The 26,914-nt window shown below is 34.1% G+C and overlaps 1 protein-coding gene across 1 annotated transcript; it reads left to right on the forward strand.

Annotated features, from left to right (window-relative positions):
- Window positions 1-2,543: 2,543 nt before the first annotated feature.
- LOC145666885 (uncharacterized) lies at window positions 2,544-25,976 on the forward strand. Its single transcript, XM_081734470.1, has 3 exons — window positions 2,544-3,337; window positions 19,613-19,963; window positions 24,545-25,976. Exons 1-2 carry the CDS (start codon window positions 2,710-2,712, stop codon window positions 19,951-19,953), a joined length of 969 nt encoding a protein of 322 aa, XP_081590596.1. The 5' UTR covers window positions 2,544-2,709; the 3' UTR covers window positions 19,954-19,963; window positions 24,545-25,976.
- The last annotated feature ends 938 nt before the right edge of the window (window positions 25,977-26,914 follow it).

The raw sequence follows: 26,914 nt of genomic DNA on the forward strand, positions 1-26,914 counted from the left end.
AATAATAATAATAATAATAATAATAATAATAATAATAATAATAATAATAATAATACGCTACAAAAGAAAAATATAAAAAAGGTATTTGAAATATTACCTATCCAATCTGTGACAAATGAGGGTGACTAGCAGCGTTTACAAGGGCTGGGATATCTACATCCATTCCTGTTGCCACAGGAGATGTAAAAGAAAAGAATTTCCAAGGCAGTTTCTGAAACGACTCTTCACAATTTTCATGGTGGTAAATGCACTTTCATACAAATAAGTAGAATACTATCAAACATTGACACTCTTTTCCGACCAAACTCACAGTTTTTAAGGAAAGGTGCTGCCGTGGATATCCGCGTCTTTTTGTTGTACAGAAGCGCTAAATGGATGCGTTATTTCGAAAGAAGAGTGGAAACATTAAACGAATGAATAAATATAAATGAAAATACTATCAGTAATAAAAATCGTGAATCGTGAGCCGCAGAAAATGGTTTTGAGAGCCGCATGCGGCCCGCGGGCCGCCATTTGGAAAGCGCTGCTCTAAATCATTAGTGTCACTCTATCCTTCAACAGATTTTGAAAGTGTAATTAAACGAAGACATGATGTTAGACTTGTCGTGTAAGTCACAACTTTATGTCGCGTACGTCACATTATATTTGTGGCATATATTTTAATATAGAAATTATAATAACTTTCTTTTGCTCTTGTAACTTGGTATCTACTTAAAATATGTAAAGCGTTTGAGTTTCCTTGAAGCAGTAGAAGAACAGAATTTTCATATAGTTAACCGTTATTCAAAACACGTTGTCTCCTCTTGTCGTTTAAGTCACGTGTATATTTAAAGACTTATTTCAGCCATTTTGTTTACATATTTAAATGCTGCAAATGAAAATGAATGAAGGACTTGTTGCCCCTGATTTATAACCTAAAACTTGCCCATGAAAATATCTTAAAACTTTTCTAATACATAATATTTACTGCCCTCTGGCGTCTGTTGTCGTGTAAGTCACAAATGGAATTAGCTTTTAATATTCAACTAACCTCGAAAAATCAGTATATAGACTTAGGTACATGTTTTAGTAATTGACGATAACTTCTAATATACTTATATTTCACAAATGGAACTTTGGTGTTGGAACCTGTGTGCCCCAAATAACATAAAATTGCAATTGGGTGAAAATAGCAAAATTTGCACATTCGCGGTTTTGGCATTGGATCGATTCCATGTATGGAACAATAAGGTATGGTAGCGGTAGCCACCGTCACCCCTAAAGATGTTATACAATAGCCCAAGAATTTAAGTAATCTTATATACAACAGAATAGCCCAAGCATTCGGGTAATCCTATATTTTGTAGTAAGAAACGTTACATACCCCTTTATAGTAGGCAGCCAACATTTCTTTGCTTCTTTGCAGGCTGCATAGAAACTAGAATGTTAATATTTTAAACGGGATGTGGATAGTCATGATTAATGTACTGTCACTCGTGAAGGTGTTTACGGATTAACTCTATTAACCAACTCGGAATTGAAAAAAAAAAAAAAGGTTTCGTTCAAGAGGAAACGTGATTGTAACGCACGGACGGACGGACTAATATTATAATCTAATAAGGTACAGTTTCGTCATCCTAATAACAAATTACAACTTTAATATAGGCCTACCCATGAAGCTTCCATCTGCATTAACGTAACTGTTATTTACAATAAACTATTATGCCATTAAAGAAAAAAAAAGGAAGAAACATTGACCAGGCAATAAAAAATGTTTATAGCCTAAAAGTTGAACCTTTCAGTCTATATTAGGTGTGTCCACTTTTGCTTCCTCCTATAGCAGAAAGAACAGAAGTGTGAAGACGAAACTGCAAATGCAAACTTTGGAAATGAGTGCAAACAACGAGTCCAGTCAAGTGAGACAGATCATAAACATGATCTCTACCACCTGATGTAGAGTATCTGTGTATACGTATAATACTGGCCCTGTGATTTCAGTGCGTGCGAAACTATGCGAATGCATGTCAAAGAGTTAACAACAAAAAAATGTAACCAGAAGACATATGAAAGAGAGAGAGGGGAGAGAGAGAAAGAAAATGACCGGGAGAATAATATGTTATAGTACATTTTTTCGTCTCAAGAAAATGTCTACCACCGCCTTCATTTCAGAATGGTTATTAGTAAAAGCTCGACAAACAGGACATGAATAACAGCTAAGAAAGAAAAAAAGGTGTTCCCAATTAGTACCTCTAAGGCTTTTTGAAGAAAGAGTCTAGATTATTATACATATACGCTTTCTTTCTTTTCTTTTTTTTCCATTTTTAAAATACATATACATTTAATATAGTGTTTCTTAGTAACCATGTCTTTTCGCTTACCTCCTTTTGCTTAGTTTTTTTTTCTTATATTCTCTCCCTCTTACCTCTCTCACTATTCTTCCCGTCCCCCCACTCTCTTCGCTTGATCCGCTTTTCTACCGAATCCTGCTCCCTACTTGGCGCTGTACACAAACCTCTCCTATGAAGAAACTTTTAACTGTGGCAGAGAACCCGGTTTATAAAACCATGCATTGGTCAGTCACAGCTTCATTAAAACACTGACTTTTCCTCCGAGTACAAAGAGGGCAGCTTTTGGTGTGAGGTTCGCTTTTGCTTTTTTACCAACAAGCAACGCTGTTTGCTGTGTTGTTAAAGAAACGAAAAGTGTAAGTGACTTGTTTTTATTTTAACAATGGCACGTTGGTTCACAACCCTTTCTGTTTTGCTTTTGGTGGTCGGATGTACGTTAGCGTTACCGACAGACAACGAGGAACCAGTGGCTGCAGAAAGTTCGGTTAAAGAAACGGTCCAAGAACCTCAACTACCAGAAGCAGGAGTTGAAAATGTCGCTGTTCAACAGGAGCAAAATTCAAGGGAAAGTCGGGGATTGAACAAGAATTTTATCCCAACACATACCAGTGAGGACCTTATTGACAAAATCTACTCTGACTGTCTTCAGAAGGACTCTGTGTCTTGCATAAAGTTCAAACTCTTCTCGTATGTGGACAAATTCTTAAGCAAGGATTCTTACCGTTTAAGTGAGAGCGTTGCTATCGTAAGCAATCCGCATGGACCCGCTGGAGCCGATGCTGTGGAATCTCCAGATCTTTCTATTGCTGAGGATGGATCCCCAAGAAAATTCGACGATTCCAAAGTTGATGGATGGATTGCATCCCGTATTCAGCGGTTCCTGAAGACTCATTCCCTCACTATCAATCTTGGAGGTAGTGACATTATGGGCGCTGTCAACACCGCTGGAAGGGCCCTCAATGACGCTGCAGAAACTCTTGGACTTACTGATGACGAAGAAGGACGTAAAAGTAAGTTTTTCCTTTATTATTTTCCTTATTTCTGCTGTATAAATACTCCAGAATCTAGACGGTGTTGAATAATAGAAATAACATTGCTTTTTTAAAAACCCATTGATTTATATTGGGAAATATCCTTCTGTTTTCTTTGAAATTTTGGATATTTTATTTTACTGATTTATTCTTCAAATCTATTTAAATATCCTTTACTTATTGAAAATAAAATTTTGTGATATACATTTTTTAACATTTAATTATCAAATTTAAGTCATATTAAATTTATATAATTATAATATAAATTCATTCTGGAAAAAATAAATAAGGAATATTTAATTAGATTTGAAGACGAAATAAGTGTAAAATCACATCTATTAAAATTATATTTCATTACAAACAAAACTTAAAGAAAAGTCCCCTGTGTTAATCAAAAGACTAAGAAATAAACATATGGTATAGTTACTCAACCTGTTACATCCCTAATCGAAAGTGGAGTGTTTTTTTTTTATTATTTTAAATTAAATCTCTTAAATTTTACGGATCGATTGCATTTCCGATTTAGTATTTTTAAATCAGGGACAGTTAATTCTCTAATTCTGTATTTTTAAGAATTTGTAACAGAACTTGTGTATTCCATGGCTATCACATATAATTATATCCACAGAACAAATATTTCTAGTAAATTAAAATTTCCGTTCCAAACTCTCACGACTATCACTAAAAGTTTTTTTCTACCAAGTTTAATTTTCTTCGCAATTGAGATTTGTTGTGATTACAGATAGTTGGCGTATGTGTCATCCTCGAGAAAGACCCAAGTTCGATTCCCAGTAGCAATTGATGTGTTTCGGATCCTATGTTAAACTATAGGTCTCCGTCTCATGTAGCCTTGGAGATAAACTATTATTGCTATCGTATGCGAAATGAACAAAGGTCCAAATTAATTTCGTTTCTGAGTTATAAGTTTGCGTTAAGTTTGAAAATGCACTTTGTCAATATATGATGGAAACGTCAGTAAGCTTGGTAGAAAGAGGCTTGATATATATATATATATATATATATATATATATATATATATATATATATATATATATATATATATATATATATATATATATATTAAGGAAACATATATAAATGTAGTACCAGTATCTAATTCTCATGGTTAACAGTGGTGGACTGGGAAGATATTACATTGATATACCATATTATTGCTCGGCAAATTACTTGAGATTCTATTGGAATTTCTATAGGAATTTTCTTCCATAGTGTCCCCAAGACAGCGTATAAAATTCTATTCATCACCCTTCCTTGGATCTTTCTTGAGGGTACAAGCGACAATATTTGGGCCATCTTAGAAAAATAAAACGTCAGACCTGTACAAAAGTTTAAAATATGGAATTGTGGGCCTCTCGCTAGAATTAAAATCTTAATAAATATTTTCAACACTGATAGAAGTTTCAGTTGGAGTTTTACTGAAGTAGGGCTCAGATTTAATTTATGCTTCATCTAAGGAAAATATATTTTGTTCAGATGAAGCAGCAGCAGCAGCAGAACTTTAAATTATTTTTAGTTCTTTTAGAAATGGTATGGTGGGGTTCTTCAATGCTTTAGATGTTAAATTGAGGGGACACTATTTGTCATATCATAAAGCTTTAAGAAATATATATTATTTCTGGAGACCCTGAAACGAGCCGAGATTACATATTCGATTCATTCAAAATTATTTTTGTAGATTTTTTGAGCGTATTCCGTGTTTTATTTATGTTCATATCTTATCATGCAGTAAGAAAATTTTCCCTCAATCGACGGGGAGCTTTAATGGGAGGGCAGTTGCCCCCTTGACTCCAAGTTAGGGCAGTGGCACTATTGATTATTTCAAATTACATTTTTTTTTTCATTATTATTCCCTAAATCAATACCATTTATCCAAGGAGTGTTGTCATTTATATCCTAACATAATTCAAAGCTTCTAACTGAGAAACGATTGTGATTTTCATTTTAATTTTGCATTCACTACTTGTCTTACGTTCATGCCTAGAAGCACATCTGAAATATTGTTTGATTCAGTTAATTGGAGTTTAGGGTCCCTTTTCTGTACCATGGCTATGTGAAACAGGATTTACTGTTTACAGGATGGTCCGAATTAGTCCTTGGGGTTTTATTTGAGGCAGGTATCTCATCGAGAATTGAACCCGGGACCACACGCATTGGACACTTGGCGATGAAAGGGCACATGCCAAAAGTTTTAACATGAAGTTCAGAATTTCTTTTTATAACTGAGCCATCAGAGCTTCTTTTTATAATTGGTGCATAACTGAGTTTGATTTTAACTTTAAAAGCACAAGAAAATATAGCAGATGAGTGATGAAAAATCTAGGATATAAACAGGATTTGAACATTTATATTGTGACCATGGGCGCCCAAAGGGGAGGGCAGGGTGGAGTTCGAGCCCCTCTCTGTCTCAGGAAAAAGTATTAATTTTTAAAAGATTTTCTTAATACAAATAAAAACAATACCAAACATAACATAGCAACCAGGGATTTGACCCCCCTCCTGCTAGGAAATTTTCTTCGGGCGCCCATGATTGTGACTGAATGATTAATGTAAGGAGAGTAATTAAGATGAATTATTATAAATCCGTAACAATTCTTTAAAAAAATTTTAAAAAAATTAACTCATATTACAATTTATTACAATTTAGGGCTGCCAACTAACTGGAACTTTACCGGCAGACCGCTAATTTTGTGAGGCTCAACTATATATATTTCAAACTTTAAAGTAGAATTAACCTTCAATTGCTTTGAGGATTAGAAGCGGGTTGCCGTAATTTTATTTTTCAGAGTTGTTAACGTTATTGTCATTAGGAATTGAAATTTTTTATCATAAATGTTATCAATTATAGCAATCACGTTTACGTTTCTTTCTTTAATAAAAATATGAAAAAATACTTAAATTAGATGGCAATAGTGTTTACATTTCCATAATGTAAGAAAAAAATGAAGTTGAGGGAAACAAATGTTGGGATTTTACCTTGGAATTTAGTGTAAAAGTATTGGGTGAAATGCCATTCTTATTTGTATAATTTAACTTTGAATTGGTTAGACAAAATTGAAATGTTTTTATCCAGCGCGAAAAATGATTTTAATAAGTGATATTAAATGTAAATTAATATGATGTCATCTCTGAAAGCAGGAAAAATAGCCACTATTGTTTATTTCAGTTTAGAATAATAATAATGCCTGAGAAACGTAGTAATGCGTAGAACACAGGAAATAGAGAAATAAGATGAAGATCTTTACGCGTAAGAATTACATTCTGAGAAATACTTAATAACTTAACTCATCAAAATATGGTACTTAATTGAAATAAGATGCTGCTTTGGCTGAGTGGTAGAGCGGTCATTTTTGCTCTGTAGGGTCCCGGGTTCGATCCGAGCCCTCGCCAAGTTGACTTCGTTCTGGATAAGCAAAATGCGCATGGATGTTCTCGGGGCTCTACCGTTTCCTTCCACTCTCTTCAATCCACCATTTCGTCCAATATCATCTTAGTTACCGTGTTGTTTATCCTGGTAACATAAAAGAATATCAACGGAAAATAACATATCTAAAGCAAGTTCACCTAATATTCCACTAGGTCGAATGCCAAAGTAAAAGTTTAGCTTTATTTCAAGCCCAATTGTTTACTAACTTTTAGTTATACTTGATATTTGCAATTTCAATATACTGTTCATATTTCCTTCTTTCTCTTGCACATAATTTATATCTTATGCTTAAAACGAAAACAAAACATAACAAACAAAAGCATTATAAAAAAAACTGGAGAAATATATGTGATTACAATATTATGTAATTGTCATACTTTGGCAATTACACTTTTTGAGCGATTTTAAACAGATTTAGAATGAATTCATTTTAATTCAATGTGCTATACAGTATAGCATGTGCTCAAATAAGCTTAATTTCATGTCAAAATCGATTACAAGTTTTCCTTCGCCAACTATTATCTAAACATGCTTAAGTAACCATAAAATAAACCTAATTGACTAGACGCATTGTAGTTCAGTAGTAGAGCTCTCACTCATGGTGTGAGAGGTCCTTGGTTTGATCTGAAGCCATATGAGTTTACGATGTACAACAGCGTATACGTAGAATTTAAAGAGTTTCTAACATTTCCTCCCACATTCTCATGCTACCAGTGATTTCATAATGATTCAATTTCATTAATAATCCGTGTCTTTTAGCCGCAGACGTAATCATTGGACTTTAAACTCTAATTTGATTTTAAACTGTATGAGTAGCTCTGATCTGCAACTATAAGTCTGTTATCTAGCATCTCTTATGTTCCATAGATATACATTATTCCCCAAACAATCCAGCTCTCTTGAAGGCGATATGGTGTGGTGAGGAACGGTTTATCTTTTAAAAATTTATCTTGGTCTGTGCACCCACCAACTGTACTGGATTGATGTACCACTCATAGTTGGGAGCCTACGTTAATTGTTAACACATTATATTTGATCGGGATTTAAAAGGTTAGTTAACAATCCAAGATAAAGTTAAAAATGTCAATAATTCTCAATATATTACGTAATAATCATTTACACATTGAATTGTAGTGGAGTGGTTTAGAAAATATATTGAGGGTGGTGACAAACGTATATTTGTTATTTTCCCCTTAATGTGAGTGTTATTCATCTATGCTAGTGCCTCTGGTTTCGGTCCCCTATAAAGGATGTTTACTTTGAGCAAAATCCAGAATAGTAATTCACATCCTATTTCAAAAAGTACTGGCCCTGTCTCACACAGATTCGTCGCTGAAATGGAACCTTTAACCAATGAATTACTTCTTCCATTAATTTCAGAATTTTGTATGCAACCGGAATTATTAACTTTTAAGATTTTGATCTACAAGTAGTATATTTTCAACCTGAATACGGTTATTTTTCGGTACTTCTTAACTAATTAGCCTATTAGCGAAACACACAAGGTCAACTTCCCAAATAGGAAAGGCGATGAACTTATTTGACAGAATTCCATAATTAACAAAATAAAGATGATATAATAATATATAATTATTATACGATTAAATTCCTCGCCTTAGATTAAATGGCATAACAATAGTAATAAAAATCTCACACTTTCTTTGCAGAGCACATTTTGATATACAAATAGTTACCTTCTCAGTTTCATGCAGTTGTCTGGCTATGATCCCGGCTAAATCTCACATGGTTCTACTCTACTGTTGGTGCATTTATTTTCAGTACTGAAAACAAGCGTTTATCTAAGAAACACTTTTTTTCAACAAAAAATCATTGCACACAAACAGAAATGGAAATGTAGCCTTCGTTGTGTGAATATTTAAAACATTATAACAAAAATTCACATTTGTAATTTGAAACGTTTTAAACATTAGTTTTCTTCCTTCAGAATCTCTAAGAAACTGTTCACAGGGTTTAATCTTATTGTTAGCGACTTTGTTTTCCTATACAGAGAACCGATTTGGAATCCCATAGTGTGTTTCTGAAGTTTTTTCTTCAATTTCACAAAGCGATTCCTATGGCTGTGGATGATATCTTTCCACTCATTTTCCCAATGTTGTGTTAAAACTTTGAGTGTAATTGGTCTCTCCAGCGTAAATCAAATAACGTAAACTTATCTCCACTAGAATAACTTGCAGATACAAATTACAAGTTAAGACCATATAGCTAATCAAACCATTAACTCAGGTAGTGTTATAATCTGACATGAAAAATGAATTAATTCTGAAGGCTTATACAAATTGGTTCACACTCCTTTCTGCCGCGTAAAATTGGACTTTATTTCTCTTGTATTATCAAGGTGAATTCCGACACACTTCTCCTCATTAGTTAGATTAATTGAACATCTTATCTATGTGAACTCAATCACATTTCTTCATGTTACTGATGTAAATCAAGTACCACTTCCTTACCTATATTAATTGATTCGAAGTTCTCCTCTTAACAAGGTGAATTGTGTCTAACCTATGCTTTTGTCAACTGATTAAAATTAGTTTTACTTCTTTCCATTTTGCTTAAGTTAATAGAGTGCGAAGTCAAGTACTAATCACACTCCACGACGGCCGTGCCGTGGAAAATCAGCGCCCGGGGCGAGAGTATACGACGGCGCCCCGCTCGCCCCCCACGGCACGGCTCTGCACTCCACTAGTTGCAATATGCCGTAAGTTAAGTACTATATTCTGATATTCGCCTAAATCTCATTCACTTGTTACGGTCTTCTGGCTTTTTAGCATTCTTCAACTGCTTGTGCTATAACAAAATTTTCAAGTTACACTTTAATATGTCTTCTTTGTTAGGAGTTTAACATGTCTTCAAGTGCTAAGACTACGTAAGATTTTGATCTACATCTACAGTATAACATGAAACTTATAACTATTGTATTTCCAATTAAGAACCAAACTAGAGTAGATTTAATGTCACGAGAAAGCATATACAGTTGCGTAAAGAATGGTAAATTAAGTTAACGTAGGTTAATTGCCTTGCCATATTAAAGGACTGCAGACAAGGATGGGGTGGGTGATTAAGGTGCAAGAAATAACATGACAATTTTAGGAAGTTGAGAAAATATGTAAAATATTTCCCATAGTAAGCAGTTAGTAATTAAGATTTTAAGATCATACGAAAGTCATTCATTTTATTAAAGATTGAACCAGGGGAGAGAGTGAATATTAGAAGTGGATTATTTGTTTGTTGAAGTTTTCAGCAACGAGGCTGTATAAGACATTTACCTACAGTTTAAGATGTAATCAGAACCACCGTGTACGTGTTCAATGTTCTCCTATCAGGAATCGAACAGAGACTACGACCATCAAAGGAGCATCCGTTAGCCACTAGATGATGTGAAGGGTTCAACTGAAGGTGAGAAACGCGGCGAAATTAAATTCCGCTAATTTTACAGTAATTATGTGATATCTTCAAATAGATAAAAGATATTTGAAAAGTGGAACAAGAGCGCGCTTGACAATATTATTTTACATAAGATACCGTTGTCACGATTCACTTATCTGCTTTCAATTTCTAGCCATTTAGAAAATCTGTATTTATTTTTGAGTTTCTAAATGGCTGCAAATAGAAAGCTACTAGGTGACTCGAGATAACAGTACCTCATGCAAAATAGTAATAGTCTAGTGCGCTCTTGTTCCACATTTCGATTATCTTTTATCTATTTGAAGATATCGCATAAATATTATAAATTTAGCGGTATTTGAATTTTGCAGTGATTAGGCCTCTTAAGTAAATTTAAAAATAGGGATCTTTTTCCGGGTCGGAAAAATTTCAAGAGAATTTAGAATAGGATTGCATCAAAGGCACTGAGGAGCGGGCATCGCTGTATACTACGTGCCTGATAAATAAGCATGCTAAACCTCAGATGCGAAATCTTTAAGAAGGCATCAAATAAGGAAAAAACAAGAAATCATGGTATCTCTAGGACAATATTTAAAGCCTGCACATCCAGTCTTTTCTTTAATATTAATGAGTAATGACTAACATGTTGTTACGTAGAGTCATTATTCATTCACGATTCTAAGAAGTATAATAGGGTAATGTTTAGCCTAAGCATAATACCTATGGTAACTATAGTTCATTATTGAATACAATAGGCTTGACATCATAATAACAACATTTCAAAGATTTCTTTCTTTCTTTTAAAACAGCATGAGAAACAACAGGTTATTAGAACAGGAAATTGGTATAGACCTTTACAAAAACAACAACAACAAAAAAAATCTATGACGTCATTGCACAGATTATTAGTCAAAAGCTCTATCTACAATATAAAAAAACGTATTATTTAGAGTCGTTTCGTGTTCATATTCAGAATTGTTTTTGCAAAATCGATGCGCCTATGCTTGCTACGAGCATCCGAAAATTGATTTATCTAATTGATGGTGCTGTTTCATAACAATGTAAGAGGTATGAATACGTACAGTACGTGCAACGACGCATATCTTGCACCAAATACTAATGTTTGATCCTGTTTAGTGGGTCATTGTCCAAAAAATCAGGCCGGTCACGTCTAACACATGTTTGTCGACATAAATAGATTACACAGGGGCAAATAGAAGGGATTAGTTTTATTTTTCTTTAGTAGTGAAAACTAGCAGAAAAAAAAAGAACATAGGAAGGAACGCTGGTCACGAAAGAAGCAAATTATAAATACGTGACAAAGAAATGCATCTCTTCTTCTTCTTCTTCTTCTTTTTTTAACTAGACATGGAGAATGGTCTGTTGTGTTAATGAAAAACGAAACTGGACGCTCAATATACTAATCAAGGGTAAGGTGAATGGTACGATCAACTCGTGTTTGAGTTTAAATTTCACAAACCGGTTTTTTTGACCTAGTCACTATCTTCTGGGGGAGTGGTTAGTTAATACTTCTGTCAGTTGCATGTTAAATCGTATCTGGGTTTACTTTTCGATAAACTGTTCCACCCTTTAGTGTAAAAAATGTAACACTTGTTTTTTTACTCTTTTTTTATATTTCAGTAGATAAATATCATCAGTCTCTTTTGTTCCTTTTCTTCCGTTGTGTTTTTAAAATCTCGAAGTAGAAATGGAAACACTTGTAAGATCTTCCTCGTAAGCTCTCGTAAGGTTTTCTGATCTCGTCTCCTCTCGAATTTTTTCTCGACTCGTTTTGTAAATGATTGTAGAAAATCTACGTCGCATATTCAATACGAAAGACAACATACATTCAAAGATACATATAGTTAATTGAAATAAAAATATGTATTTGAATCACTGGAACACCCACATGTGGGCTAAGAGAGCTCAATTTGAACTATATAACTAAAGAAGTACGAATAAATAAATAAATAAATAAATAAATAAAATCATGCAAGGGATAATGTTTCCTTAACTGTAGCAGAGGGTTAACGGAATGTGTGTGAGAATACAGAACCTTGATAAATATAGTAAATAGCCACTTTCCCAACAATAATATTCTAAGTGAGTACCCTGCACAAATTATAATCAGAAAACTACAATTTAGAAAATAATACTAAGGGATTATTTATATCAGGGGAATATTTTATTAGGAGGAACAGTTGCCCTTCTCTTCTGCGTAGAATAAAAGAAAAATTTTACTCTAAGTAGTTGAGATTAGACATTAAGCTCTGAGAAAAGCTCGAAATAACTGGGTAAGATTCGTGGGAGATTCTTGATATAGAAAAAGAAGGAATGATGACCTACAAGAACCGTATATATGTAAAGAAAGCTGTTATTAGACACAAAAGAAGAAAAATATATAATTTTATTATGAATTAGAATAAAGAAACAACCTATTCATATTAGAAAAAGAACGGTAGTAGAATTTAAGCAACTATTCTTCAAGATGTTCTTCTTATTTTTAAAATCTAAATCTGCTAAGCCTCATAAACATACAACTTTCAACATCTACTTGTAATGTTAAGTGCAGCAGCGAGACAATAACGCCATTTAATCTCGACTTTACTCGAATTTGATTGGCAGCTACTTGGTCAGCTCATAGAACTCGAATTTTAACGGGTGACGTAGAAAGAAGTATGTGTGTATTCTCCTTGTCTGTGCTAAAGATAGACTGGGTCAGTGATGGGAAAACTACAGCCGTGGGTCAACTTCAGCCCGCAACATGATTCCCAATCTGAGGATACGAAAGGAAGAATAGGATTACTTCGAAAAGAGTTGTATTAGGAACAGACTTACAGGAATCACTTCTTGGATTAGGTGAAGGAATATTCATTAGCGATTTTACGCAGACAATTATAAAAGGATATAGGCCTATGTAATATTTTTTTAACCCGCCAACGCACAGCGTCATCTACAGTTAACACTACTTTAAAGGCGTGTTCTTCCTTGTAAAATACATTGACTTCGAAACTTTTTGTGTGCTCATGCAATATAGATAGGTAAGTAGCTGGTGCTACTGTGGTTCACTAGGACCCTCTGGTGGACGATTGGTGAACAAGAAGACCTGTAGGTGACACTGAGCGTTGACGGGTTAATTAAATAGTTTGCGTTTGTCTGTCAGTTTAAAGATATCTGCGATGTAGACTAGAGACCATAACACAACAAAGTATGAAGGTACTAAAAATGAATAAGTGAACCACTACCTTTATTAGTAATACATAAATGCAGCAATGTGATTTAAGTACGAAAATACTTGAAAATAAACAATTTGTTCCTTCCGCAATAGCATGTAATTTTTTAGTAGTTACTTCCCAAAGCACTAATAAAAATACTATTTAGGTTTGTATATATAAGTTAACAATTGTCTCAAAGTGGCATTAAATTTTTAAAAATAATATTAAATGCTTCTCCCTGCTCTCTAGTATATAATAACTTTGCTGTAAAGTTTAAAAGAAAAATATCTAGTGCTAAATAATAAAGGTCAAATTAGCGAGTGTATTTCTCACTTGTAGGTAGCGGGACGCATGACATCACGCCGTAGCCCATGACTATCTTTGCCCATTCTATTTTTTTAGGAGGTGGAGGAACGCCATAGATATTTTATGAAAGTGGGGGAAGGTTTCCTCTTGTGTTACCCCTCACTTTTACCCCTGGTTGTAGGGACAAATGAGATTATGCAAAATATTCTTATCAACGTATTTTCCACGAGAATGAACTAGTGAAAGAAATAGCTCTAAGAAGATAGGCTAAAAATATACATTTTACACGAAATTAGTTCCCAAATGTTCTTATTTGCCGCTCTTGTATAAAACTCTTGTATAACCCTCTCAGGTCACGCCAGTGGTGGAGCGTCCGCCTTTGTTTCATGTCGTTCTTGTTTCGATTCAAGCTTGCGCCAAATAAACTTTCTTCTGGAAAACAACGTGTCAATGGGTTTTCCCCGTTTCGTCCCACTTTCTTCATACCACAATTTCATTCACTATGATCACTATTTCCCTCAACCTCGGTACATAGATAGGAGACGTTAAACAAAAGCCCTCTAACATCCTCGTTGCCTTAGCATTATGCTTGATTTCAGGTTGGGATTATTAGTAATTTCTCTTCGCTTTCTTTAACCTAAACGCGGCATAATTTTTCATTTGCCTCTGCACGTTTTCTTGCCCCAGGCCAGTTTAACCCTTATCAAAATGTCGCTACTCATGGTTGGTAACATTGTTTACAAAATAAGAAAAAAGATAGAAAACGAAAGATGTCAACATTTTAGTTCGTTCTAAACAGGACGTTTGCTAATCGCTAATGGCGCTCGATACCGTCGTTTCTAACTGAAAATCAACACAATTTTCAAGTTGCAATCCACGTCAAAATTGGTAAATACATTATGTTCGGTATGTGAAAGATTTTGTACAACTACCAACTTAAAAAAAAAAAAAAAAGCATATTTACAAAAATAAAATTTGCAATAGACAATAATATAAGGGAAGTAGCAGCGTAGTCTCTAAGGCATCTGCTTATTATTTGGGTGTTCTACATTCGATCCCTAATAGAAGCGGGAAATTTCTTTCATTCTACCCTCAATCCATTACTTCTCATGGGTTCTTTAGACATTTCTATTATTTAGAGAATTGGTAATCACTGAAAGGAGCCATCAAAGACGCAAATAAAGTTTCGTCATGCTCTAGGAGCCCATTTCTGAGTAAAAAAATGCTTTTGAATTTCTTGAAGCTTGTTCTGACCTTTAGAAAATAAGTGGTGCACATGGTCTCGGCACTCTCCGTGGAAGAGCATTGAAAATCTTGACGGCATTACGCTGGTTTGGGTTGATTCCTCTCAAATTGTAGCCCCCACTCTCATAGAGCCTCGATGCTGCAGAGAAATGATAAACTCTAACAAACTAAATGTAAATAATAAATTATCTACGTCACTATCAAAAATGCCTCTAGTATTAATTACTGTTTCGTAAATCAAAGTTGCAGCCGTAACTTCACCAACACGAGTATAAGCTACACAACTAGTTGTCTCATAAATCGTCCTAGACAACACATTACATGAAGGAAAATACACCATTTTGTAGTAAAATTACAGGAAAAGACTGGCAAAATTTGTTGCCATTCATTTATAATTAACTGTAATACGGTGAATAAAGTAGATATGAAAATAAACATGGATATTCATTCTACTATCTAATGACAAGCCTTAAAAATATTGAAAGCAATAGGGTGGCTCGGATTTCACCTTAAATTGTAGATCCATGTCTCATAGAACCTCGGTCTTGAAAGAGTCAGCAAACTCCAAGCCAATCTACGGCTTAAGTTTAGAGGTGCCCGTCCAGTTTCAAACCTACAAAAAAAGCAGTTAAGAGTTCCTATCACTGCGAAATTAAAATACCGCCAATTTTACAGTAATCATGTGATAAGTTCAGATAGATAAAAGATAATCGAAAAGTGGAATAAGATCTCCCTAGACAATGTTATTTTGCATGAGGTACCGTTATCACGAGTCACCTAGTAGTTTTCCGTTTGCATTTATTTAGAAACGCGAAAATAAATGCCGGTTTTCTAAATGGCTGGAAATCGAAAGCAGATAATTGAGTCGTGATGACGGTATCTCATGTAAAATAATATTGTTTAGGGAGGTCTTGTTCCACTCTTCGGTTATCTTTTATCTATTTGAAGATACCACATAATTACTGTAAAACTAGACGGTATTTTAATTTCGCAGTGATAGGGCCTCTTAAAACATTAAAATTTATTAGATTAGGCTAAGTTAGGTCAGGTTTGGTTTGGTTAGTTTAGGTTAGATTGGGTTACTCACTAAGAGTTTACTTAAACTAGAACAATGATTGGAACTGGTTCTTACAGAAGCTTCAATTATCACTTAAATTCAGTAATCTGTGGTTCTCATAAAAATTTAATAGATTCTCTTAATTTTTCATATATCGATATAGTTCTGTTAAACTCAATGCGGAAATATTACATTCAATGCACCGATTCGGCATCCTATACGACTACCATGCTGCTGAATCATCGAAACCTTCCGCCTACTGCAAATAATACCGACTTCTACATATCTTTACTCGTATTAAACATAACCTTACTGCCAAACTTACACATCTAAACATCAAATAAGAACTCCAAATTATCATTTTCAACCTCATTTCTCCTGTAAATTTTCCTAATTTTTATAAAAGAAAATGGAGGGGCAACTCTAAACTTATCCCCAATCTAAAAACTAAATACTAATCTTTATTCGAAATCCTTTATTATGCTAATATCAACTGTAATATTTATGTTATATTTATTCCAGAGCAGTTTTGCCAGTCATTCGTCTCAAAATTTTTGTTAAAAAAAAAAAAAAAACTTGCAATGTAAAGATTTTTTTTTTTTTTTTTTTTTTTTTTTTTTGTCCATGTGCCCCATCTCTACATAAATTGTTCTCTTAAAGTATATAATTTTAAAATAAGGTCTACTAAATTGATAACAACAGTTGGAAACTATGGAATTACGTCCCAGTGGTCACTAAGGAAATATGTCATCTTGAGGATTTTAACCTTAGTCAGCGCACGCTGTGAATATAAATATAATGAATGGTTGTTGGCAGTGTATTTCATTTGGCACGCTTTCTTTTCTTTCAAGTTATTTTTTTTATTTTCTTCTTTTCTTCTTACCTTTAAAGAAAAAAAAAGAGAGAATAAAATAGTAATTTAATAACAGCACAAACGTAAATCTTGACACAGCTTTACTTGTCATGTAAAATTTGATCTCACCTCAAAAAGCTGAGAAAATATGTGGGCGTAACGGTATTCAGCAAAATGCGAACGGTATTCAGAAAATATACATAAGCACAAAAAAAAAAAAATCTTAATGCTATTCAAATTTGGATTTTTCTCATTAATATCATGCTTCTGTTGATATCAAACCGGTAAGGTCGTGTTAGAAGTTTTTTTGTTAACGCTTTTGTTAAATTCTATGCTCAATGTTAGGATTATTCATTAAAATGTGGCAGTAAAAAGCATACATAACTGTATACTAACAAAGAGGGGTGAGTACTAATATATCGGCCTCATCGTAGCATAGCGGTGGTAATTTGTTGTGTAAGATCTTGATTTTATGCGGTATGGAAGTACACATGAGTGAGAGCGTATACATTAAATAGTATTTCTACATCCTAAACATAAACGTTCAGAATTCCTAGTTCGATCTTCAGCCGCGGAAGTTTCTGGTGACAACATCGTGTTCATGGGTTTTCTACAGGTTTTCCCAGTTTTTTCCACCCGCACTCTCATTTCAACAATTATTTAGGCTTATTTAATAATCATTCACTTTAATCAATTATCCGTTTCCCTTAGCCTAATGGGCATAACTAATGTAACAACGAGAAGCTTCCCTCGGAAAGCTTTCCTCAGATCGGCTCGTTTTGAAATTTTTTGTTCAATATTTATGCATCGATCAAGGGCGCCCATGTTGTGGTTTCCAAGGGGGGGAGAGCAAGTATAAGCGATATTTCAAATAGTTTCAAATTTTGCTATAACTAATGTAAAAATTCTATTGGGTTTTCGATATTCCCAAGTACAATTTTCTATAGTAGGGAGGGGGGCGAGCGCCCCACCTTGCCCCCCCTGATGGGTGCCCTTGGCATCGATTATCTTTTTAATTTCATCTAAAAGTTATCAGAATTCTTCCCCGTAAAGAGAGGTCCACGAAGAATGTAATATAATAACATTTAAACCATACTTATTATTTTAGTTTGGTGTAAAGAATTGCGTACCATATTTTTAAATGTTAATAAATGCAGTGGTGCCCCCCCCCCCGTCATGTCCATGACTCACCCCCTCAATTGTCTATCCGTAGGTGTTCTTCCATGAAAAAAAAAATCTTTTCGATTAATTTTTACACCCTCTCAAACATATTTATATAGATTTTTAACCCCCAAAATATTTCAATGACGCAGCTTGCGTCATAGCCCCCCTTGTGGGCACCCCTGATAAATGCTCTTCATAGTGTTGGTACAATCACTTTATTAATACTTAGCTTGATAGCTTTTATACTATGAATTATGGAACACTAAAACAGTGTTTGAAATCGAAGATTTGCGTGAACTGAATGTTGTTGACAAAGCTCATGAGATTTTAGGTCTCGAAAATGAGACGAGATTTCTGGTCTCATCTGAAAGTTAAAAATGAGTTTCTCATCTCTCTGGGAACATATTAGATAATATTAGATATTTCACTCAATTTCGTAAGCGTTCACACACTTACATTTAAATGCATTGACATACCGGTACTGCATATACGTATTCAAGTGGGCCTAATTTATATTGCCCTCTTTGCTCGTAAAATCTACCATAAGATAAAATAAGTAGTTAATGACACTTGATCCTACTTTCCAATGATAAAATCATATATGGATCTATGTAGCCCTTCTTCCCCCCCCCCCTTTCGTCTAATCAAGCTTATCACAGTCACGAGTATAACGAGTATAAAAATAAAGATCCATTACTGTGTTGTTTCGCTGATCAACGTATATTTTCAGTTGTTTTCTCGCAAACAGTGTTTAGCAGGCCATAAATATGTACGTACGAGTATACATTTCGTTAAAGTAATAGATACATATCATTCAGAGATCCAATAACATTTTATCAAAGCATGCTGCGAGTTCCCTTGGAGCTAAGCGGTTAGCATACGCGCCATTTGGTGTGGGACACCTGGGTTCAATTCAAGGTAGGAGCTCACAAGGTTCAGATCCCATGTTAAGCTGTAGGTCCACATCTCGTATAGACTCGCTGCTGAAAGAGACGCTAAACGCGAAATCAAATCAAAGCTTGCTTACGCAGCTGATAAACGCAGCTACTACAATTTATCATTGAAAGACTTTTTTAAAGTAAGTGTCAAAACTCACCAACTGGAAACGTTATGATTACTATTGCCACAGTATATCACTGCAACACCCTTATAAGTATTAACTTAGGTATTACAGTACATCATTGAGATGCAATTTAAACTGTTATTAAAACTTATCTATTGAACCCTGAGAAAATCCACGCACAAGGTGTTTTTTTTTTCATCACAAAGTCCCCTTAGCAAAAAGCTGGAATCGAACCCGGAACACACGTATTGGAGCTAAGCGATATACCTCTGAGCCACCAGCTAGTCTAAAACTTGTAAGTACTGTTACTACAGTAACTCTTTATTCCAGAGACTCTTTAAACTATCATCAAGACTCGCCTACTAGAAATGTTATGAGAGTGACTAGAATAACAAGTTTGTTTTTGCATACGAAACTTTTCCTTTTGTTTGGAAGTAATTGCAGAAATCTAAAAATAATGTTGATTTCCGCCTACTGTATCTGTTTGTATTTATTTATTTACAGAGGAAACTAAGATGCTTCTTCCATTGCTGTTGGGTCTGAAGTTGAAGGCCGCTACTTTAATCCCCATCGCCTTCGGCGCCCTGGCTCTCCTCGCCGGCAAAGCTTTACTCATTGCCAAGGTTGCTCTCCTGTTGTCCGCCATTATTGGCCTGAAGAAATTGTTCAGCCACCAGAAATCAGTGACGTATGAAATCGTTAGTCATCCACATTACACACACGAAAGTTCATACGGTGGCAGTTCCTACGGTAGAAGCTTTGACACCGTCCCACAGCCAGCCAACTGGGATCCTCAGCAACTGGTTTACAGAGCGTACCAACAACAACAGCAACAAGCACAATAGTACAGTGCAAGTAAGTAGGGTAGTTTAGTAACTTTTTTTCCCTTTGCTTTCTTTATTAAGCACAGATGTCCAGTAGATGTCTGTGTCAAAATCATGACTTAACTGTTCTTATATTTCTGACAATGAGTTTACTCTTTTTATTCTGATGGTCACTTTTATTATGTCTATCACTAATGAGCATACTTCTCTTGTTCTTGTAGTCGTAACAGTTCTGCTGTTTAAAAAAAATACACAAATCTACCTATTTAATCTTCCGCATATTCAGTGGGTTGACGTAAATTTATGTAATTATCATCGTTTACTTTACAATTTTAAATTTATGATTAATCAAGTTTTCAATATTAATGTGTCAATTAATTCTCTATAACATAATTAATTAAATGCGGTCTTCTTATGCTCTTATAGTATTTTCTCAACTACCTACTACAAAACACAGGGTCTTATCAAACAAGGCTATCTAACTCGAACAAGATTGTCTAACTAAGCAACATTTTAGCTATTTACTTAAGCGTGCCTTTGCCAAGAGAAACAAGTATCAGAGTTCCGAGATTACATATTTATTCAACGTATTCCCTATTGTGATCTATGCACTTTTGAGTGTTGTTGAAGCTTTACTAGCCCATTAAAAAAAAAAAAAAAAAAAAACTACTAGAGTCATTTATTGCGAAATTTTCAAAGGTATGTTTTTTTTTTCAAGTTGTAAATAAGGAATGGTGAGCTTTTAGCAATGCCCCCTGAACGGTAAAGCGTCACCACCCCCAGTGCCAAAATGGCTCCTTGCTCCCTAAAAATGTATGGTTTGTATCCAAACACCTCTTTCCTGTACAGTACGTGCATGTAGTTAGACAGAGTGCAAGCAGAGAAAGTGTGTTTCTATTTTACCATCAATGTGATTTTTGTATAATGAATTGATTTAGTGGAGAGCTAGGTTCAGTTAACTTGTTATTGGTATTAATTGAACAGCTAGGATTTTTTTTTTTTTTTTAGTTTGCAATAGTTCTGGTAAATATTAAATATTCCAATGCCTCTATATAGGCATTCCTTTTGCTTCGTTAGGCCATGTATATTCATATTAGCCTTTTTATATGTAGTATGGAATAATTGATGTACTTCGATGCTAATATAAGGATTATGAAGTATGTTCACATAGGTTAGATATTCTAGCAGTACAAAAGGGACAAAGACATTGAAAAACCTCCTAAAGTGTTTAGGATGTATGACAAAGTTGTAATCTATCTGATGTCTCTTTTATCTGACAGTTGGTCGCAAGACTACGACGTATGATATGACTTCCTTTGAAGCTGCGTAGGTGTATGGTTGGTGTGGTGTGTATGTACTGTATGTTTAATATTTGAAGTTGTTATTTCATTTATTCCATAGGGTCTACAGCTGGGTGATAATATCCTGTAACAACTAGAAAGACAGAATGGGATCATATATATATATACTAACCTTATACTGGCAGAGAGCTCCGCCCCCAGGCCCCAGTGTATTCTCACTGCATTGCCTCGTACTCCTTAAAGCAACAATTCTACGGAATTTCAGGTTTCTTTTCCTATTTCAACTATCTAAAAGAAAAGATTTTGTATTCCAAGAAAACGGTAATTTAAATAACATGGTAATTTTTCGTTCCTCCCCCCTTAAGACCCCTAAAACTTAAAATATTCACTTTTGGCGGTTTTTCTGTTGGTTAGTCCCAGAAGGTAACAATCATGCCAAATTTCATCATTCTAATCCTGCTGGAAGTGCCTACACATTTTGGGATGTAGAAGATATCCCATGTAAATAACATGGGAAAAATTTTCCAGTTCCCCATAAGACAACTCTAAAGTTAGATTTTTTTTTTTTTTATTTTTGGTGGTATACTTGGGTTTCGCTAACGAAAACGTACAAGCATACAGAATTTCAAGTTGTTATTCCAATTCCAAGTACGTACCTAAAATATGAGATGGGGAATTTCTTCATTCTCCCTTTTGACACACTAAAATTTAAGATATTCACTTTTGACAACTTTTTGGTTGGTTATTCTCGAAAAGCTACAGTCATCCCAAATTTTAACTTTCCACGTCAACCAGAAGTACCCCTTTACTTTATGTCAATCAATTTATTTAGTTCTGTATATGGTTAGGATGTAATTGAAGGATACACGGGAATAACGATCTCAGTCCATTTTTAAACTTTGTGAGAAAAATCGATTTAAAAGTGTACGGACCATTTTCAGCTTGTTCTCGACAATTATTACGTCTGTTTTTATGTTCATAAGTAAGACATAATTTTATTGAATCCTACAGTCATTTAGATTACAATGATTAACCATTACAAATAAAAACTACAGTTAGAGAACAAAAATACAGAATCTTTCTTGAATAAACAATCCATTCATAGAGATAATAGGCCTATTTCACCTTGTCTCTTCTTTGTGGGGATTTTCTTTACTGAAACCTACTTCCTGTCTTCGTCCACCCCATTTTCACGTATTCACATTGAACTGAAGTACTGTTGTGCTTCTGGTCCACAGAATTACTTCAAGAATTGCAAGTCTTCAAATTTTGCACGGGAAATTCCAATCGGGTGTCCGTGCTTTCATGGAGGCAATGGATCTGCTTTCAGCTCTCGAAGTCGAGAGGTTTCTATGATTTTGTATGTTTCATATGGACCAAAGTATGACTTTCGAAGGTGAACCAATGTATCAACTCGTCTTTGCATTGAATCAGCGGGACTAGGAAATTGAGGACTTCGAACGTTTTTCCGATAGCCCTGCGGGCTTCGATCGTTTATCCGATAGGCCTGTGGGCTTTGATTATTTTTCCAAAGTACGCGATCCTTTAAGCTGAATTCCAGGGATTTTAGTCATGTTTTCGAAATGCAGAGTTTACTATATGTAGGACCACTATTCGTTGTATAAAACGATAATAAAAACCCAAATTCGCAAAAAAATGGACTTAGATCGTTGTTCCCGTGTACCCTTCAATTGTAATTATAATGAATTTACAAATGAAAGGCTTTCAGAGTTATTAATTCCTATTCTAGACAATACTCGATACCTAAAATCAAGTATAATTCTGTCTTTTGAAAACACTTTCTATTACGAAAGGAATTCATTTATGATTTTAAGTTTATCCTTAGTTGTTCAAATGTAAGAATAATAATTAGCTGCAGCTATACCGTCTTCCAATACGTTCAGTGTTTAGTGTTTTTGGGGACCACGCCCCAATCCCGGTGCTCTGAGAGTGCACCCCGGAGAAGACCAAAATAATACATCTATGATATAATTATAAACAGAATAGTACCGCGTGAAAATATTATGTGCCCCTCCGAATACTAATTATGCCCCCCGGAACATTTTTTTCTGAAAGAAACACTGAATACGTTACAAAGGAACTGAATTAACACTGCTCTATATTCATTAATTGATCGATTAATTCCATATTAATATATACTTTTTCATCGTCCAATTTCTATTATATGCAGGGGAGGATTAAGGCTTTTGCGGTCCTGGAGCTGACTATTTCAAGGGGGCCCTATGTTATGAATTTAATTGTAGTGCATAAATTTTCTTTGCTTCCCACTTTTAAACGCGTAATGTCTGTAAATGTGGAAGGGCATTTACAGATAACACTGTATTAGGAAATAAGGGTCATGTTGTAAAATCCTCCATTACTACACGATATAATATGATCTTAATGCCATTATTGATTGAAGATAAGAATGCTGAGGATTTAGTTTCACCTAAGGCGAAGATATTGAATGTTGACACACGAATAAAAGAAATGACTTAGAATTCTTTTTTAATATAAACAAGATAGCAATTGTACGTTTTAAAATTAATGAGAGATCATTTCATCATGCTTTCGCAAGTTAAGTAATTTTTCCCAATACATGTTGTTAAGGAATGACTTTTTAGTATCTCAGAGAGTCCAAATTGATTTGAATAGGAACGTTTTATTGTTAAGGAGATTTGGAAAACCTCCTAGATTTGCTCTAAGTAATGACAGAGATATTTCAAAGGAATTGACACCACAAGCTCATAATTTGGTTTGTAATATATGCCCAAAATAGCTCTCTCCCTCCCAAAATAAGTATTTTGAAGACGCTGGTGGAAGAAGACTTACCTCTAGCGATACCGCGGGCGTAGCGAGCGGGAAAAAAATTAACATGAGTCTGAAGCCTATAATATAATAAGTTGTTTGCTATATTTTAATATTAAAAAGAGGAGTTTTTAAGGGCCCCGGAGCCTGGGCTCCATTGGCTCCGCCCTTAATCCACTCCTGATTATATGGGACTTATTGTGTATATATAAAAATGGGATACACAGTAAAAATAATAGTATTTAGGAGTACATGACAGAGTGCATAGGATAGAATTTCTACTTCTTGTAATGAAATCATGTTCGACTGGAGGCGTTTTGGGACAAATCAGACAATGTTTATGAGGGGACACTCCGACATGGGGTGTTTTGGCACCAAATTCTTTGAGAAGCTACCTGTATTTCTGAATGAAAAAATGCAAATAAATAATATATTCAATAAAATTTAGTTTAGTTTAATCATTTAATTATCTACTACAATTTATTCTTTTCTCATTGTTTCAGATTTTGGTGAGGAACTCTTTAAGTGAATGTGATTTTATAAAATTTATTATTAGCACCCAAAGAAGATTTTCAAGGTCCTACTTATAAGCATATACAACATATGAATCCCAGTGTTGACACCAGAATGCAGTTGATAGTACAAATATACACAAGCCTATACATTAATACATAGAATTAATAAGTATGTGTTATATGGAAGTCCAGTTTAATCTCTCATAGTCTTTCAGGTATTAAAATCTATGTATTTATTTGTGAATAGTATTTTCTTTTTTAGAAAAAAAAGAAAAGAAAATCTATTTATATTGTAATTTATTTGTTTATATTTATTGTTATCACGTTGTATGTTACTTTCGTTTACATTATTGTTTTAACATTTGATTTGTTGAGTTTATTTTAAAGAAAAACACTCTTATTCAAGCACAAACAGTCAGATTTTTGGTGAGAGGGTCCGTTGGCTTCGAGTCGATATTTAGTAAACTTGGTTGAGTTCGTCTTTTCTCCCCATGAAAAATTCCTGTATTTAAGAATAGACACATCTAAGAAAGAAAATACCTTTTTGAATATTTGTTTGTTTAGTCTCGTTTGAAAGGATTAAGTTTGACATGTGACGATATGCAAATTTGACAGTTAAATGACTTACCTTACACAGAAAAAATGACATATGACTAAAGACTGTTGGACTGTAGTAACGCGTGACAATAAAACAGACATTTTGTGACAATTTATTTTTAGTATATCTTCCATACATGTGCCAACAACTTCAAGAGACAGATATACTGTATATGTTAAACACAAGTGTTGTATGTATGTAACTTTGTTGACCCGTGCCGTTTGTTGACTATAGAATACGAATTCCTCGTCTTTCAGTCTTACGGACTGTTCTTTAATGGGTATCGGAAGCAACAGATAAAATCTTAAGCATATGAATTAGTTTGAAAGTATTGATTTTAAACTAAAAATATTAAATTTACTGCGTTATAGAATATATTTAGAGTGTACAAATATTTTATGCTGTCAAATTGGAAAGTGTGCTTGATAATTTCTATAATACTCTATTCTTCCTTTTTTCTTTTGTAATGTAATTCTGAATACTATCCACTGCTGACTTTGTGTCAGAATTTACACACAATCTACAACATCGAACCGATATTTTCTCCTTTCTATCCGTTAAAACAAAAGATGAACGTTATAATTTCTAAAAGATTAAGTTAAGAGATTACAGGACAAATGTGCAATAGCTTTTCTTTCTTTTAATCATCACTATTCATCTACCAATCTACCAACTGCTCCCACTGTATTATTATATTTTGGGATTTCATTTGGGTCCAATTTTCCATAATAATCCAGACTTATTTAAAGACTGATTTTACTCAATAATTTTGGAACTCAGGGTAGAAGGTCAATATGCCAGTTGACATTTATTAAAAAACAAGGACTATATAATGCTATAGTTGTGACAGAGATTATTCGCTTAATATACGGACACCTAACAACGAACATTCTATCCATATTGACTGAACATATTCTTATTGACATTTTCTGCCAGACATTTTGTTACTTTCTGACTATGTTATTAAAATTGAAACTATGAAAATAAGAGTTAGATATTACAATTTAGAATTATTCTTAATACGTCTTTTGTTGATCTGTTATCTTTGTTATGTCTGTACTATTACCTTTGTTTTGTACATAAACGTGTTAATTAAATAAATTATTTGTTTACAAATTGTATTTCAATTTTATTTATTCCTCTATATTTAATTAACTGTTTCGTATTTTAATAAAATAAGCCTGTATACTGTTCAATTAGAAGCCACAGATTTAAAATGCTTAAGAAAATATTATATTTTTATTTCCAAAATATGACCTATATATTTTTACATCATTACAAGAGGCAAATGTTCCGATTGAAGAACGAAAGATAACATACCACATATCTCCTCCACGACATGGTCTGCGGATATTCATTCTCTCGATAAAAATTAATTACCATCATTTTTTCACATACTTGTTTATTGATTTAGCTGACATCACGTTCAATTTCTTCCTTCAGTTTTCACACTGTTCGTGATTTGTCTGATTTGAGTGGACCTTTGTTTCCAGAAATCTCGAAAGGAAATAGTCGCAAGGAATAAGCTCAAATGATCTAGTTGACCAGTTTTGGTGATCATTGAGAAATAGGATACAACCTGAGAATTTCTTGTACAGCAAGATAATAGTACTTTGGGAGTGTGTATGAGAGGTCTCTCATCTTGTTGACAATGAATTTTGAGTTCAATTCCGATTCCGTTCAAATGCGGGCATAAAATAAACTGATGACCACATTACGGTACCGTTCTCCATTAACTGTTACGGTATTTTCTCAAACTC

This window comes from Thermobia domestica, chromosome 12 (assembly GCF_964235325.1).
Source record: "Thermobia domestica chromosome 12, izTheDome1.hap1.1, whole genome shotgun sequence".
In the NCBI taxonomy this organism is placed as follows: Eukaryota; Metazoa; Arthropoda; class Insecta; order Zygentoma; family Lepismatidae; genus Thermobia; species Thermobia domestica.

Excerpts from the sequence above, each read along its gene's own strand:
- LOC145666885 (XM_081734470.1), top strand. The coding sequence starts at position 2,710 with ATGGCACGTTGGTTCACAACCCTTTCTGTTTTGCTTTTGGTGGTCGGA. Across the intron at positions 3,338-19,612 it reads TGACGAAGAAGGACGTAAAA|AGGAAACTAAGATGCTTCTT; the intron begins GTAAGTTTTTCC and ends ATTTATTTACAG.